A 14,094-nucleotide genomic window follows, 5' to 3' on the forward strand; every position below is an offset into this window, starting at 1 on the left:
CGGAACAGCCATGGCAACCAAATTCGCACCTAAATATGCCAACATCTTCATGCACAAGTTTGAACAAGACCTCCTCACCGCACAGGACATTGAACCGACGTTATATACCAGATACATCGATGACATTTTTTTCCTTTGGACCCACGGCGAAGAATCATTGAAACGACTACACAACGACATCAATAAGTTCCATCCCACCATCAGACTCACCATAGACTACTCTCCAGAATCGATTGCATTCTTGGACATACTCATCTCCATCAAGAACGGTCACCTCAGCACTTTGCTTTACCGCAAGCCCATGGATAACCTCACGATACTCCACTTTTCCAGCTTCCACCCTAAACACATTAAAGAAGTCATCCCCTATGGACAAGCACTCCATATACACAGGATCTGCTCAGACGAGGAGGAGCGTAACAGACATCTACAAACGCTGAAAGATGCCCTCGTACAAACAGGATATGGCGCTTGACTCATCGATCAACTGCAGAGCGAAAAACTGCACCAACCTCCTCAGAAGACAAACACGGGACACAACCGACAGAGTACCCTTCGTCGTCCAGTACTTCCCCGGAGCGGAGAAACTGCGACATCTTCTTCGCAGCCTTCAACACGTCATCGATGAAGATGAACATCTTGCCAAGGTCATCCCCACACCCCCACTACTTGCCTTCAAACAACCGTGCAAGCTCAAACATACCATTGTTTGCAGCAAAGTACCCAGCATTCAGAACAGCGACCACGACATCACACAACCCTGCCATGGCAATCTCTGCAAGATGTGCCAGATCATCGACATAGGTACGACCATCACACGTGATAACACCATAAACCAGGTACGAGGTACATACTCATGCGATTCAGCCAACGTTGTCTACCTTATACGCTGCAGGAAAGGATATCCCGAAGCGTGGTACATTGGCGAGACCATGCAGATGCTGTGACAACGGATGAATGGACATCACGCGACAATTGCCAGGTAGGAATGTTCCCTTCCAGTCGGGGAACACTTCAGCAGTCGAGGGCATTCAGCCTCTGATCTTTGGGTAAGAGTTCTCCAAGGCGGCCTTCAGGACTCGCGACATTGCAGAATCGGCAATCAGAAACTTATAGCCAAGTTCAGCACACATGAGTACGGCCTCAACCAGGACCTTGGATTCATGTCGCAATACATTCACCCCCCACCATCTGGCCTGGACTTGCAAAATCCTACCAACTGTCCTGGCTTGAGACAATTCACACCTCTTCAACCTGGGGTTACCCCATCTCTCTGGCTCTGTAAAGGCTTAATTACTTGCAAATGCTCGCATTCTAAGTATCGTCTTGCATCTTTGAATTTGTCTATATATGTATGTTTCTGGAACATACCTCTTCATTCACCTGAGGAAGCAGCAGTGCTCCGAAAGCTCGTGATTTGAAACAAACCTGTTGGGCTTTAACCTAGTGTTGGAAGACTTCTTACTGTACTCTGTCTTTGCCAGTGGAATTGCTATTTTGTGAATTAAATCTGGGTGAAACAAAATTAGTTTAATAGAGGTGGTCTGCACAGTGTCTTTTCACATACTCGGAATGTCCAAGTGTGCTTTGCAGTCCAACATTCAAAAGTTATTTCATAATTTATGGTCTACACACTCCAACAGCTGAACATTCCTTTGTGGTGTAAAAACATAAGAAAAGTGGCCCAACCATGGCTAAAAAAAATAATTATTTTTTTTAAAAAAAAGATCTTTATTGTCACAAGTAGGCTACATTGCATTGAAGTTACCGTGAAAAGCCCCTAGTTGCCACATCCTCCATGTCTGCTTGGGTTTCCTCCGGGTGCTCCGGTTTCCTCCCACAAGTCCCGAAAGACATGGGGCGGGGTTCTCCTCGAACCAGCAGGGCGGGCCACTCTGGCGCCGAGGAGTGGTGCGAACCACTCTGGCGTTGGGCCGCCCCGAAGGTGCGGAATCCTCCGCACCAGGGCTAGGCCGGCGCCGGAGGGCCTCCGCCAGCCGGCGTGAGTTGGCGCATGCGCCGGAGCGCCAGTGTCTGCTGGCGTGATCCCAGCACATGCGCAGGGAGACTCCCGCCCCTGCTGTTCAGTATTTTGGACATTCTGAATTCTCCCTCTGTGGCAACTAGGGGCTTTTCACAGTAACTTCATTGCAGTGTTAATGTAAACCTACTTGTGATAATAAAGATTATTATTATTGTCAGAATCTTTTGTGTGGAATATTGTTCATTGCCCTTTTGAAGTTGAACACCAATTTGTAGAGTTTTCTATAATTATCCTGAGATGCCATTTATGTAGGAAGTCAATAACGGAGATTGTGGCATAGTGATAATGTCACTGGATCGGTAATTCAGAAACCCAGGCTCATGCTCTGGAGATCTGGCAGCTGGTGGAAATTGAATTTAGTTAATTATTAAATTAACTTAATTGAATTCAAAGAAAGTCAGGAATAGAAAAGTAATAGCACAATGAAACTATCATTGATTGTTGTAATTGATTCACTGATGCCCTTTCGGGAAGGAAATCTGTTATTCTTGCATTGTCTGGCCTACATGTGACTCCAGACCCACAGCAATGTGGTTGACACTTGGCTGAAATGGCCTTGCAAGCCACTTGGTTCAAGGGATGGTTTCACCAGCATCCCATGAGCGAATATTTTTAAAAATTAGTCAGACAGAATCTTTGCCTTCTGAATCCGTATTGGGTGGTTTCCGTTGGGTTATTACAATACAAGTATTCCTCAAGTCTCGGTTGATTCATCAATCCCATGTTACCTGAAGTTGAGGGAATACTTGTTGCCTCGGTCTGTTTAAATTATATTTATTGCAACAGTTTTGCTTGTTTCCGATTGACTGAAACCTTAACAGTACTCCTATTGACTCTCAAATTTCAACACACATCTCTTTTCGCACCGCCCAACTCGCAAACTGTTTGTTTTGAATCTTTTAAACCACTGAAAGACTTTCCTGTCAACTATGTGGAAATTCTTAATTCTCTACTTGCAAATGCAGAAGTCTGTACTTCTATCCAGAGGCTACTGTGGAATAATACCATAGAATCGTACAATTTGCAGAGGCCATTCGGGCCATCAAGTCTGCACTGGCCCTTGGAAAGAGCACCCTACTTAAGCCCACACCTCTACCCTATCCGCGGAACCCAGTAACCCCACCTAACGTTTTTTGATGCGAAGGGTAATTTAGCATGGCCAATCCACCTAACCTGCACATCTTTGGACCAATTGTTCACTACAGACCACTTTCACCTCAAGGACAGCATAATCTGCAGCAGTGCGCTAACCTATGTGTTTCTGTGCCACTGGATTCTGCCAGACAGTCTTAAATGGCTTCTATCATATTGGTCCTAGTTTATTGTCCTTCCTTTGGAATCTGCAAAGCCAAGAAAATGAGCACTCCTACTTCTGCTGATTGGTAGAGTTCTTACAGCTGCAAGAATTGACAAACTATTACAAACATCTGGCATTGAAAGATTCACACAACAACCCCCCAAATTTAATTATTCACAGTTCTATTCTGTAAGCTTTCATTTAGTCTTTGATACAATTCCTCTTATATAGCCTAAAGCCATTATTCATTAAGCTGTCTTGCCACGTTTGTTAAGCAACAAATCACCATCCCAGCCTGGGTGACTCAGAGGCATGCATCGGGAGGATTATCTCCGCTAATCCTTGTCTGACTCCAGTAAGGCATCTGCAGATACAGTGGGAGAGGAAAAGGTGGAGGGACTAAATTAATTTTAATAGAGCAGTGTACAGACTTAAATCTGGTGAAATCCTGCTGTACACCCCAATGGGAGTCTCCCAATTCATTTGTTGGAAGGATTAGCCATTTGTGAAGATGAAGGCGAACATAGGAACATAGGAACATTGGAGCAGGAGTAGACCATTCAGTCCCTCAAGCTTGTTCCACCATTCATGACTGATCTATGTCCATTTTATATGTCCATTTTTCTGCCCTATCCCTGTATTCTTTGATGTCTTTAATATTCAGAAATGTATCAATCCCTGTCTTGAATGTACTCAATGACTGTGCCTCCACAGCCCTCTGGGATAGAGAATTACAAAGATTCACCGCCCTCGAAGTGAAGATATTCCTCCTCATCTGTCCTAGATGGCCTACCCCTTAATCTAGATCCCTAGTGACCCCCACTCCAGTCGCCAGCCAGAGAGAACATTGTTTCTGCATCTACCCTGTTGAGCTCGAAGAATGTTGTATGTTCCATTGAGATTCCCTTACATTCTTCTAAACTCTAAAGATCTGAGTCTCCACAATCTCTCCTCATAGGACAATCCTGCCATCCCAGGAATCAGTCTAGTGAACCTGTGTGTCACTCTCTTTATGGCTGCGATACCCTTTCCTGCGATACTAAAACTATACACAATACATTAGGTGCAGCTCACGAAGGCGCTATAAAATTGCAGTAAGACATCTTTACGCCTGTGACTAAATCCTCTTGCAATAAAGGCCAACATACCATTTAACTTCCGAATTGTTTGCTGCATCTGCATATTAGCTTTCAGTGAGACATCAACAAGAACACCCAGGTCGCTTTGGACTCAACATTTCCCATCCTTTCAACATTTAAGAAATACTCTGCATTTCTGTATTTCTCACCAAAGTTGATAATTTCACATTTTTCCTTGTTATATTCCATCTGGCTTGTCTGCCCATTCACTCGGCCTATCTAAGTGCCCTTGAAGCATCTTTGCATCCTCCTCACAAGCAAACTTGGAACTATCACATTTGGTCCCACATCCAAATCATTGATGTAACTGGCTGTGGCGCAAACACTGATCCTTATGGTCCCGACTAGTCACAGCCTGCCACCCTAAGAATGACCTGTTTGTTCCTACTCTCTGTTCTTGCTCCTTTAACCAGTTCTCAATCCATACCAGTATATTACCCCCAACCACATGTGCTGCCCTAATTTTGCTTCCTAGCCTACTGTGTGTGACCTTATCAAAAGCCTTCTGAAAATCCAAGTACACTACATCCACCGGTTCCTCCTGATCTATTCTGCTAGTTACATCCTCAAAAATCTCCAACAGGTTTGTCAAACATTACTTCCCTTTCATAAATCAGCCCAACCCTACCATTATTTTCTCAGTGCCCATTTATAAATCCTTTACAATAGTTTCTAACATTTTTCCTGCTACTGACGTCAGGCTGACAAATCTCGAGCATTCCAGGTTTCTCTCTCCCACCTTTCTACCTTCTACATTTTCTACCTTCCAATCTGCAGGAACCAGCCCGGAATCTATGGAATTTTGGAAGATGCCCAACAATGCATCCACTATCTTCTCAGCCTCCTTGTTCAACCGTGGGATGTAGATTGTCAGGGTCAAGGAATTTTATCACCTTTCAGTTCCATTTCTCCAGGACTATGATTTATTAATGCTAATTTCTTTCAGTTCTTCATTCTCAATAGTATTTCTGGGAAGTTTTTTTCCTCCATGAGAGCAGATGTCGAATATGTATTTAGTTTCTCTCAGTTCATTTTCCCCATTGCAAATTTGCCTGTTTCTCCTCCCTCATCCTTCTAAACTCCAGTGAGTACAGGCCTAGAGTCCTCAACCGTTCCTTGTACGTCAAGCTCTTCATTCCCGGGATCATTCTTGTGAACCTTCTCTGGACCCTAGCACATCCTTCCTTAGATACGGGGCCCAAAACTGCTCACAATACTCCAAATGGATTTTGACCAGAGCCTTATATCGTTATACTGTTCCCCCCAACATAAGCAGTTTCTCTCTTATCTGAATTCTCTCTTAGGTACCCACACGCACACAGCACCGCCCCAAGTTCCCCCAATAATACTAGAAAACCTCCTAGTGAGGATATTGGTTCTGGCCCTATAAGGTAACCCGGCTAACTGAGAGCCAATCCCAAAGACTCAGAAATCTATAGCCCTCCCTCCTACAACCTCGATGCCCATGTGTAGATTGTGTTTTGGGGAATGGGTGGGAGCATGGTCTAAGTAGGGTGCTCTTTTGGAGGGTCGGTACAGATTCAATGGATCGAAGGTAGGATTCTATGATTCTATATCAAGAGGAGGGAAATGAGTGGAGAGCGATAACCACCTGAGCTAACAAAATGAGGCAAATACTGATAAATGGATGCTTTCACTAAATAAAAGTTACCAAACTGAATAACATTTCTTCCTACCTCTCCACTTCCTACCAGGAACAAATATATCAAATGTTTCCATAATTTGCCTTCCATCATGAAGAAGTCACACACGTATTATCATCAAATCCACTAATTTTTAAACATATACAGAGTGGATATTCACTCAGTCTTCCTTACTTGTTTTAGTTTTCAACATGTTATGAAGAAGGGCAGTACGGTAGCCTTGTGGATAGCACAATCACTTCACAGCTCCAGGGTCCCAGGTTCGATTCCGGCTTGGGTCACTGTCTGTGCGGAGTCTGCACATCCTCCCCGTGTGTGCGTGGGTTTCCTCCGGGTGCTCCGGTTTCCTCCCACAGTCCAAAGATGTGCGGGTTAGGTGGATTGGCCATGATAAATTGCCCTTAGTGTCCAAAATTGCCCTTAGTGTTGGGTGGGGCTACTGGGTTATGGGGATAGGGTGGAGGTGTTGACCTTGGATAGGGGGTAGGGTGCTCTTTCCAAGAGCCGGTGCAGACTCGATGGGCCGAATGGCCTCCTTCTGCACTGTAAATTCTATGTAAATTCTATGTAAACATCGATACAAAGCTAAGAATGGATTCCTTTTGATTCTTATGAGGATTGAGGTGACTGCCCTATAAGTCAAGCTTTTGGCTTTAAGGGACGCTTTTCCATTTGCCTTTCTCCAGCCTTACCAAAAGGAAACGTACCCAGACCTTGATTGCAGGGCACTTTGAAAAAGTAGTTACACTGTCACTATAATAATGAGAGATCACAACATTTGATCCTACTCCAGGTTCCACCAGGTTCTTTTTTTTTAAATTCAGCTTTCTTATCCTGATAAGTTATACTTATACTGAGACCCGCTGTCCAAAGGGACCCCCCCCCCCCCCTTCCCCAGGGCTCCCTAAATAAAGGGACCTGCTCCGCCCGAAAAAAACCCTGTCAGAAATCCTCTTGGAAAAGACTCGCCAGAAGCTGGAGAGCAGTCGGAACAGAGGCAGTGAAAAACATTACTGCTTTAACACTCACCTGGGCAATACACCTGCTGGCTCAGACACAGGAAGCACCATGTGTCAATTCCTGCAAAGAGAAAAGAGTCAACTGTGTCCAAACCACCTCAGATCTTTGAGCTGCAAGCCATTCATGCATACCTCTTTGATACTAATTTCCTATGATGTGGAGATTCCAGCATTGGACTGGGGTGAGCACAGTAAGAAGTTTTACAATACCAGGTGAAGTCTTACAACACTCAGATGAATGCATTCACCCGAGAAAGGAGCAGTGCTCCGAAAGCTAGTGATTGGAAACAAACCTGTTGGACTTTAACCTGGTGTTGTAAGACTTCTCACTGCATTAATTTTCCAGGATGTGATTGCCCGCTCCCACACTTCCCAGCTGTCAGCATTACTCCATTCATCTTCCTTCATGGTTGAGTGCAATTTAGCTCCTGCCATCGGGATTAACTTTCCTCATTGGCAGCATAGAATTCCCCTGCCAGCGAACTGTGGGCAGCTGAGAAACACTGGGCTGGGGGAACCGGAGAATCCCACCCATAGTCTCCCAAACAGAGAATTTTGCCCATTAACTCTGTTTCACTCCAAGATGCTGAGAGTGAACATAGGCTTTATTATCCAAGAACTTGCCTGCCTGTGACTGCTGTAACAATGAGTGCCGCCCCCAGGCGGCCGGTCTATATACCGCCCGGGGGTGGGGATGGGGGGGGGGCAGAGCCAGAGGCGGAGCCCACCAGGGTTCCAGTAGAATACATGGAAGGAGATCATATGACAATTCACTGGCCATAGGCCACAGTACTATATAGACAACGTATATTATGGTGAATACATTCACCACACAGCATCTGCAGTATTTTGCTTTTGTATCTTCATCACTTTCTCCATGCAGGATTTAAAATGATTTATTTTCTCCATTTATTTTAATTTCTGATAAATTTGTCAGCCCATTGAGTGTCAAGCTACAGTTTGTGAACCCTGGTATGTCTTTAAAGTCCTGTTACTTGCTATTAACTGGTGTCATTAAACAAATATCACTTTTACTTAAACGCCGTTCATTCGTCTTTTCAGGCCAACCCAGTTTCAGGTTAAATGGTCCTGGTTTATGATCCTTGCTTTTTCTGAATTCCAGAATACGTTTGTTGGTTTTCTGTAGATTTTGTTGCCCCAAGGGAGCCACAATTCCTGTTCTACGTATTTTACACAATGTTGGAAATTAAAATTCTTCATTTGTAATGGGACCGGCCATTTTAATTTTAATGCTGAGGATCAAGTGTTAGGAAAAGAAAGGTGGTTTTAAGGGATTTATATTTGTATTGGTGAAAATAAGATATGTTTCTTTGCCTGGAACAGTAAAACCTATAATTAGATTAATGTTGGGCAAAGGTGTTTGTATGTGTGGGGGTTGGTTTCAATTCCAACTGGATTTCTATTGTGCTCAAATAGGGCTATGGTGTGAAAAATTCATAAAAGCATAAGCATGTCACCATTGCTTAGCAACTGGAGGTCCTTGTAAGGTAACAAAAACTTTTAAATTTTAGTTTAAGCAATTTGAGATCAGTTGGAAACTGATCTCAACTCTGCTGGAAGAAAGACTGTACAGGACAGGATAAAGAAGCAGGTTTCCTAAAGCACATGTTACAGTGCAGATAACAGGGGACTGGGACAGAAAGAATACCGAAGAAGTCTGGAGTTAAGTGAACAGAGACCGAGGTATTGTTCAGAAGAATTCAAGGAAGAGTAAACAAAGTGTTCTGAGTTAAAGAGACAATTGCAGTAACTAGATTTAAAGTGGTACAGCAGACTTCAGGGATAGATTAAACGTCTGATACTATTTTAATACCACCTGGGAATGTAAAGTTAAAGCAATTGTGGGCAGTCTGCACAGCAGTCAAGACAAATAAATCCTATTTCTATGTATTTATTCCTAGATAGGATTCGCTGTAAAAGTGGGGCGGAAGCTTTGTTTAAAAGTGTCATTTGTAGACTGGATTTTTGAATGCAAACAACCAAGGGAAAGCAGGATTATGAGAGAATTTAAAGCGTGTTTTTGAGAATGGAGTTTGGAAATTCTTATGTGACATTGACCTGGAGGGATTCTGAAGAGAAATCCACATATGCTAACTTGAGTTCAGTGGAGTGCGTGTATTTGACCACAGACATCTTGTGTGTTTAAAAGGGACTTGGTGTATCAATGAGACCATTGTAGATTAAGATGTACTTTGTAATCCTTGTTAATCATAAAATCTGTATATAATTGTTAAGTTAAGCGGGAGTGAATGAGTATTGCATAATAATCCAACTTTTCTTGTTTAATAAATGTTTTTTTTCTGGTTGTTAAAACTAATTAGTTATCCTGTGACTCTGTTCCTCCACGCTTTTTAAAGGAAAATTAAGGTTATGGTTTTATGAGCCAGGGCTCTATTTTGGTATCTTCCTGTCCAGTTATAAAATCAACTGGGATCACAACACAAGGAAGAAAATTACCCAAGTGCTATTTGAACTTTGAACAAAGTTTGATAAAGTACAGTTGTGCTGCATTAATGTTTGTCATTTCAAATCCAAGCTATAATTGCATATTCTAAAATGGGCCTGAGCTCCAATGTTCAATTAAGTACTGGAGATTTCTTTTGGGAAAATCCACTAGTATCTAGCCCAAATTTTCAAGTTAAGTAATTTTTTTGGTGATGTATCACTAAAAATATTTTCTAAATTCCTAGTTAATATTACTTAAATCCCTCCCAAGACTATCCATCTCCAAGGAGGTTTATGGTGGCATGCAACCTTGAAAGGAAAAATTCAAATCTTGGAACGATTTTCCTCCTGGTTTGCAAAATATGAAATTATCAATGGGAAATGCACATTGTTCCTTATAAAATCACCCTTGGGTTAAAGGAAGTAAGTTCCTGATGTTGAGTGTGTCAATCTTAGATGTTATCAGGTTCAATTGTAATGTGCTGGACAGTCCTGTATAGTTCTCCTATTGTTGGGGCTCACAAACAAACAAAACTACTCTTGGGTAAAGTAGTGAAGCATGACCATTACTTATGGAATTGTACTTCATTGAGGAGGAAAGGGACTATTGAGGAGCTGTTTTGTGGTAAGGAATTGTTCTTTCTTTGTGTTGGAAAAGACCCAACATCTAGAAACATTAGGGCAGCACGGTAGCACAAGTGAATAGCACTGTGGCATCACAACGCCAGGGACCCAGGTTCAATTCCCTGCTGGGTCACTGTCTGTGCGGAGTCTGCACGTTCTCCCCGTGTCTGCATGGGTTTCCTCCTGGTGCTCCAGTTTCCTCCCACAGTCCAAAGTCGTGCAGGTTAGGTGGATTGGCCATGATAAATTGCCCTTAGTATCCAAAAAGGTTAGGAGGGGTTATTGGGTTACGGGGATAGGGTGGAAGTGAGGGCTTAAGTGGGTCGGTGCAGACTCAATGGGCTGAATGGCCTCCTTCTGCACTGTATGTTCTATGTTCTGAACATACAGCTTTTGATTGGTCATGAAGGTGAATGAGCTATTAAGCTAAACAGAAGGGTATTGTATAGATTTTGACATGACAGATGACAAAGGTCAAAATATTTCCATCTGTGATGACATGAGAACATTCAGACTTGATGTATAGTATGTTCTCTCCATCACGGAGATGATGGTCATCTAAATTCATCGAGCTGTGCTAAGCAGCAATTGAATACTTTCTGCAAGGAGAAAACTAGAAGGAAAGTAATCATTAGGGGCACCATTTGTGTCTGAAAACCCTTATAATTAAAAGTTGTGAGTGCCACCTTTCAGCCAATTGTGGTACAGGGGAGGGTGAAATGGCAGAATGTATCTGAAAGCGGGCAACTCTGAATCTGACAGTTTTACTGTAGTAAAGCTTTGTATTTGCTGTCACTGACTTTAAACTGTGTATTCCCATTCTTTTCAGGATTAGCTGAGCTTGGTACAATGTGCGATCCATATCGCAGCTGCTCCATTAGTGAAGAGAATGGTCTAAGTGCAGCTTTTACAATAGCGCATGAATTGGGACATGTGTAAGTAACGTTGTTGCCTATGGAGCTGTCTCTCTGATAAGTATGCTGTTCATATCATGGTTTTGTAACTTTATATGATCTGGGAAGTTTTCGGACATAATCTGAAATTATGTTTACCCGAATGACATTTATGCAGCCAATCTTCCCGCTGAGACCTATTTTTATTTTGTTCCTTTACTTTGCAGTTGCACCTGCCAAATTACAGGCCTGTAACCTACTGATCTTTCCAATTTAACTTGGAGTTTCTCTGTTATTTTATTTTCTATCCTCTCAGCTGTAATGTGGTAATTATATAGTTCTGAAACCGGTTCAACTAGAAAATTGGGTGTTGATTGAAGAACTTTGGGTACAGGATACACTTTAACCTTTACTGTTTTACATATTGCCATATTTATTAAATAAACCACTAAAGAAGGTTTCTTTCTTAGGTAAGTAGATGGAGCAATGTGCAACTGAAGGAAAACTCAAAATTATACTGAGCTGTTGACAGATTTATTAATTGGGGAGGTGACTTGCCCATATCTGAACCCCCATGTCAGATTTATTAATGCAAAGCAAATCTTAACTAAAGGTCACTGAGTTCTTCTGTAGCTATTATTTCCTCTGATTCATCATCCTTCAGCAAATGGTTTGGCCAACTGATCTGTTCTCACACCCCTGCCAGGGGATATATGGCTTTCTTGTGAAACCTCTGTTTATAATCTAACCTGTGAAATTTTCAGAACAGGCTGGTGCCTTTGCACCGCACTCCTTCCAGGCCAGTACTCTAAGGTGCTGTGCACCGAAATGTCCACTTTACTCCAGATGTGGGCCAACCAAAACTTCACACAGCTGTATATTCCTTCCCATCATATACTAATTTTTTTGTTCTTGAGGCTAACATTTCAAAGAACAAAACAAAGAACAAAGAAAAGTATAGCACAGGAACAGGCCCTTCGGCCCTACAAGCCTGCGCCGGCCATGCTGCCCATCTAAACTAAAATCTTCTACACTTCCGAGGTTCGTATCCCTCTATTCCCATCCTATTCGTGTATTTGTCAAGATGCCCCTTAAACGTCACGATCGTCCCTGCTTCCACCACCTCCTTCGGCAGCGAGTTTCAGGCACCCACTACCCTCTGTGTAAAAAAAACTTACCTCGTACATCTGTAAACCTTGCCTCTCGCACCGTAAACCTATGCCTCCTAGTAATTGACCCCAAAAGGGCTTGAACGGGATATGAACCGGGGACCTCTTGCAAACTTCGACAACAAAACACCCAAAGCGAGAATCATACCCCTAGACCAACAAACCCCTTTCATTAGGCTTTTCGATTTTCTTTGGTTTAACATGTTAACTACTCTTTAGCGATAGGATCTTAAATCGCTCTGGTTTGTTCCTAACATTTCATCGTTTAAATATTGCTTGCATGTACCCTTTATTTCTCCAAACCTCAATCCTACTTGTGTCAAAATCCATCTGCCCCAGAATTGCCATCAACCTTGTGTCATCAGCAAAAGTGGACATATGGCTCACTTTTGCATTATCAAAGTCATTAATTAATAGGGGTTCCAAATCAGGCTGGACATATTCCAGGTGGTGTAGGCAAAAGTTGCATAATATGGAGGGGTTGGGTTGTTGTTCCTGCATGGTAGTGGGGAGGGGAGTGGACACTTAGAATGGGGAATGGTGCCCCAATGCTGTTGGGGATGGGGGTGTGGCATTAGGTGACCCTGACACCTGCGTAGTATTGGACAAGTAAGGGTGACCTGACCATTGAGTGGTGGGGAGGAGGTTGGACCCCTGTGTTGGAGGAGTGGGGGTGTTACATTAAAGCTGCACTGACTGAATTAATATTGCGTCAAAACTGCATTAATACTACTCTGACTGAATTAATACTGAATCAAAGCAGCATTAACACTGCACTGACTGAATTAATACCGCATCAAAACTGCATGAACACTGCTCTGACTGAATTAATACTGAATCAAAACAACATTAACACTGCACTGACTGAATTAATATTGCATCAAAACAGCATTAACACTACTGACTGAATTAATACTGTATCAAAACAGAAATAACACTGCACTGACTGAATTAATACTGCATCAAAACAGCATTAATACTGCACTGACTGAATTCATACTGAATCAAAACAACATTAACACTGCACTGACTGAATTAATATTGCATCAAACCAGCATTAACACTACTGACTGAATTAATACTGTGTCAAAACAGAAATAACACTGCACTGACTGAATTAATACTGCATCAAAACAGCATTAACATTGCACTGACTGAATTAATATTGCACCAACTTTTGCAACAACTGCAACTGATGTAATGCTGAAAAAGGTCCCATCTAACCTCCCACTTCAGTGATATTAGTAATTAAATTGGTGCCTTTAACTGGCAAATAGATTGTCAGAATGGACACTGAAAGCTCCATTTGTCCATCCCACCTCCAACAGATCTACTCAAACTGAGATGTGTTTGAAATGTTGATATTTTAATGTTGATGTTTTAATCTCGTGCCCATACTTAACGGCGCAAACTGCGAGAGCCGCTCCACCCAGCACCATTTGCAGAACCCGGACATGTTCCATGCATGAATCAAGTCTACAGTGCAGCATCCTTTCAGAACTGTGGTCCTGTCCTGTCGGCCTGTTCTGCAGGGTCTGTCCATGTTGTGTTTACTAATCTGAGATTTTCCAAGGACCAAATGAGGTGAATGATTACATTGTAGAAATGTGTGCTGTTCGCAAGATGATCTAGGGAAACAATCCCAACCACCTGAAGTTATGTTTATGTCATCAGTTTGTTCATTCTTTCTCTTGTGACAGGTGCAAGGCGGGATAAAAGTGAACATTTTGCCTTTTAAAATTTTCCAAATTGCTTTTAAAAGCCACCAGGAGATTAATG

At 42.5% G+C, this 14,094-nt stretch overlaps 1 protein-coding gene across 1 annotated transcript in view; it reads left to right on the plus strand.

Annotated features, from left to right (window-relative positions):
* The window catches only part of LOC119954733 (A disintegrin and metalloproteinase with thrombospondin motifs 20-like), a 469,933-nt gene that overhangs the window by 168,630 nt on the left and 287,209 nt on the right, over window positions 1-14,094 (plus strand). The window contains exon 8 of the mRNA XM_038780255.1: window positions 11,083-11,188. Within this exon, the coding sequence (XP_038636183.1) occupies window positions 11,083-11,188 (106 nt within the window). The remainder of the gene's footprint in view (window positions 1-11,082; window positions 11,189-14,094) is intronic.

Source organism: Scyliorhinus canicula, chromosome 20, assembly GCF_902713615.1.
Source record: "Scyliorhinus canicula chromosome 20, sScyCan1.1, whole genome shotgun sequence".
NCBI lineage: Eukaryota > Metazoa > Chordata > Chondrichthyes > Carcharhiniformes > Scyliorhinidae > Scyliorhinus > Scyliorhinus canicula.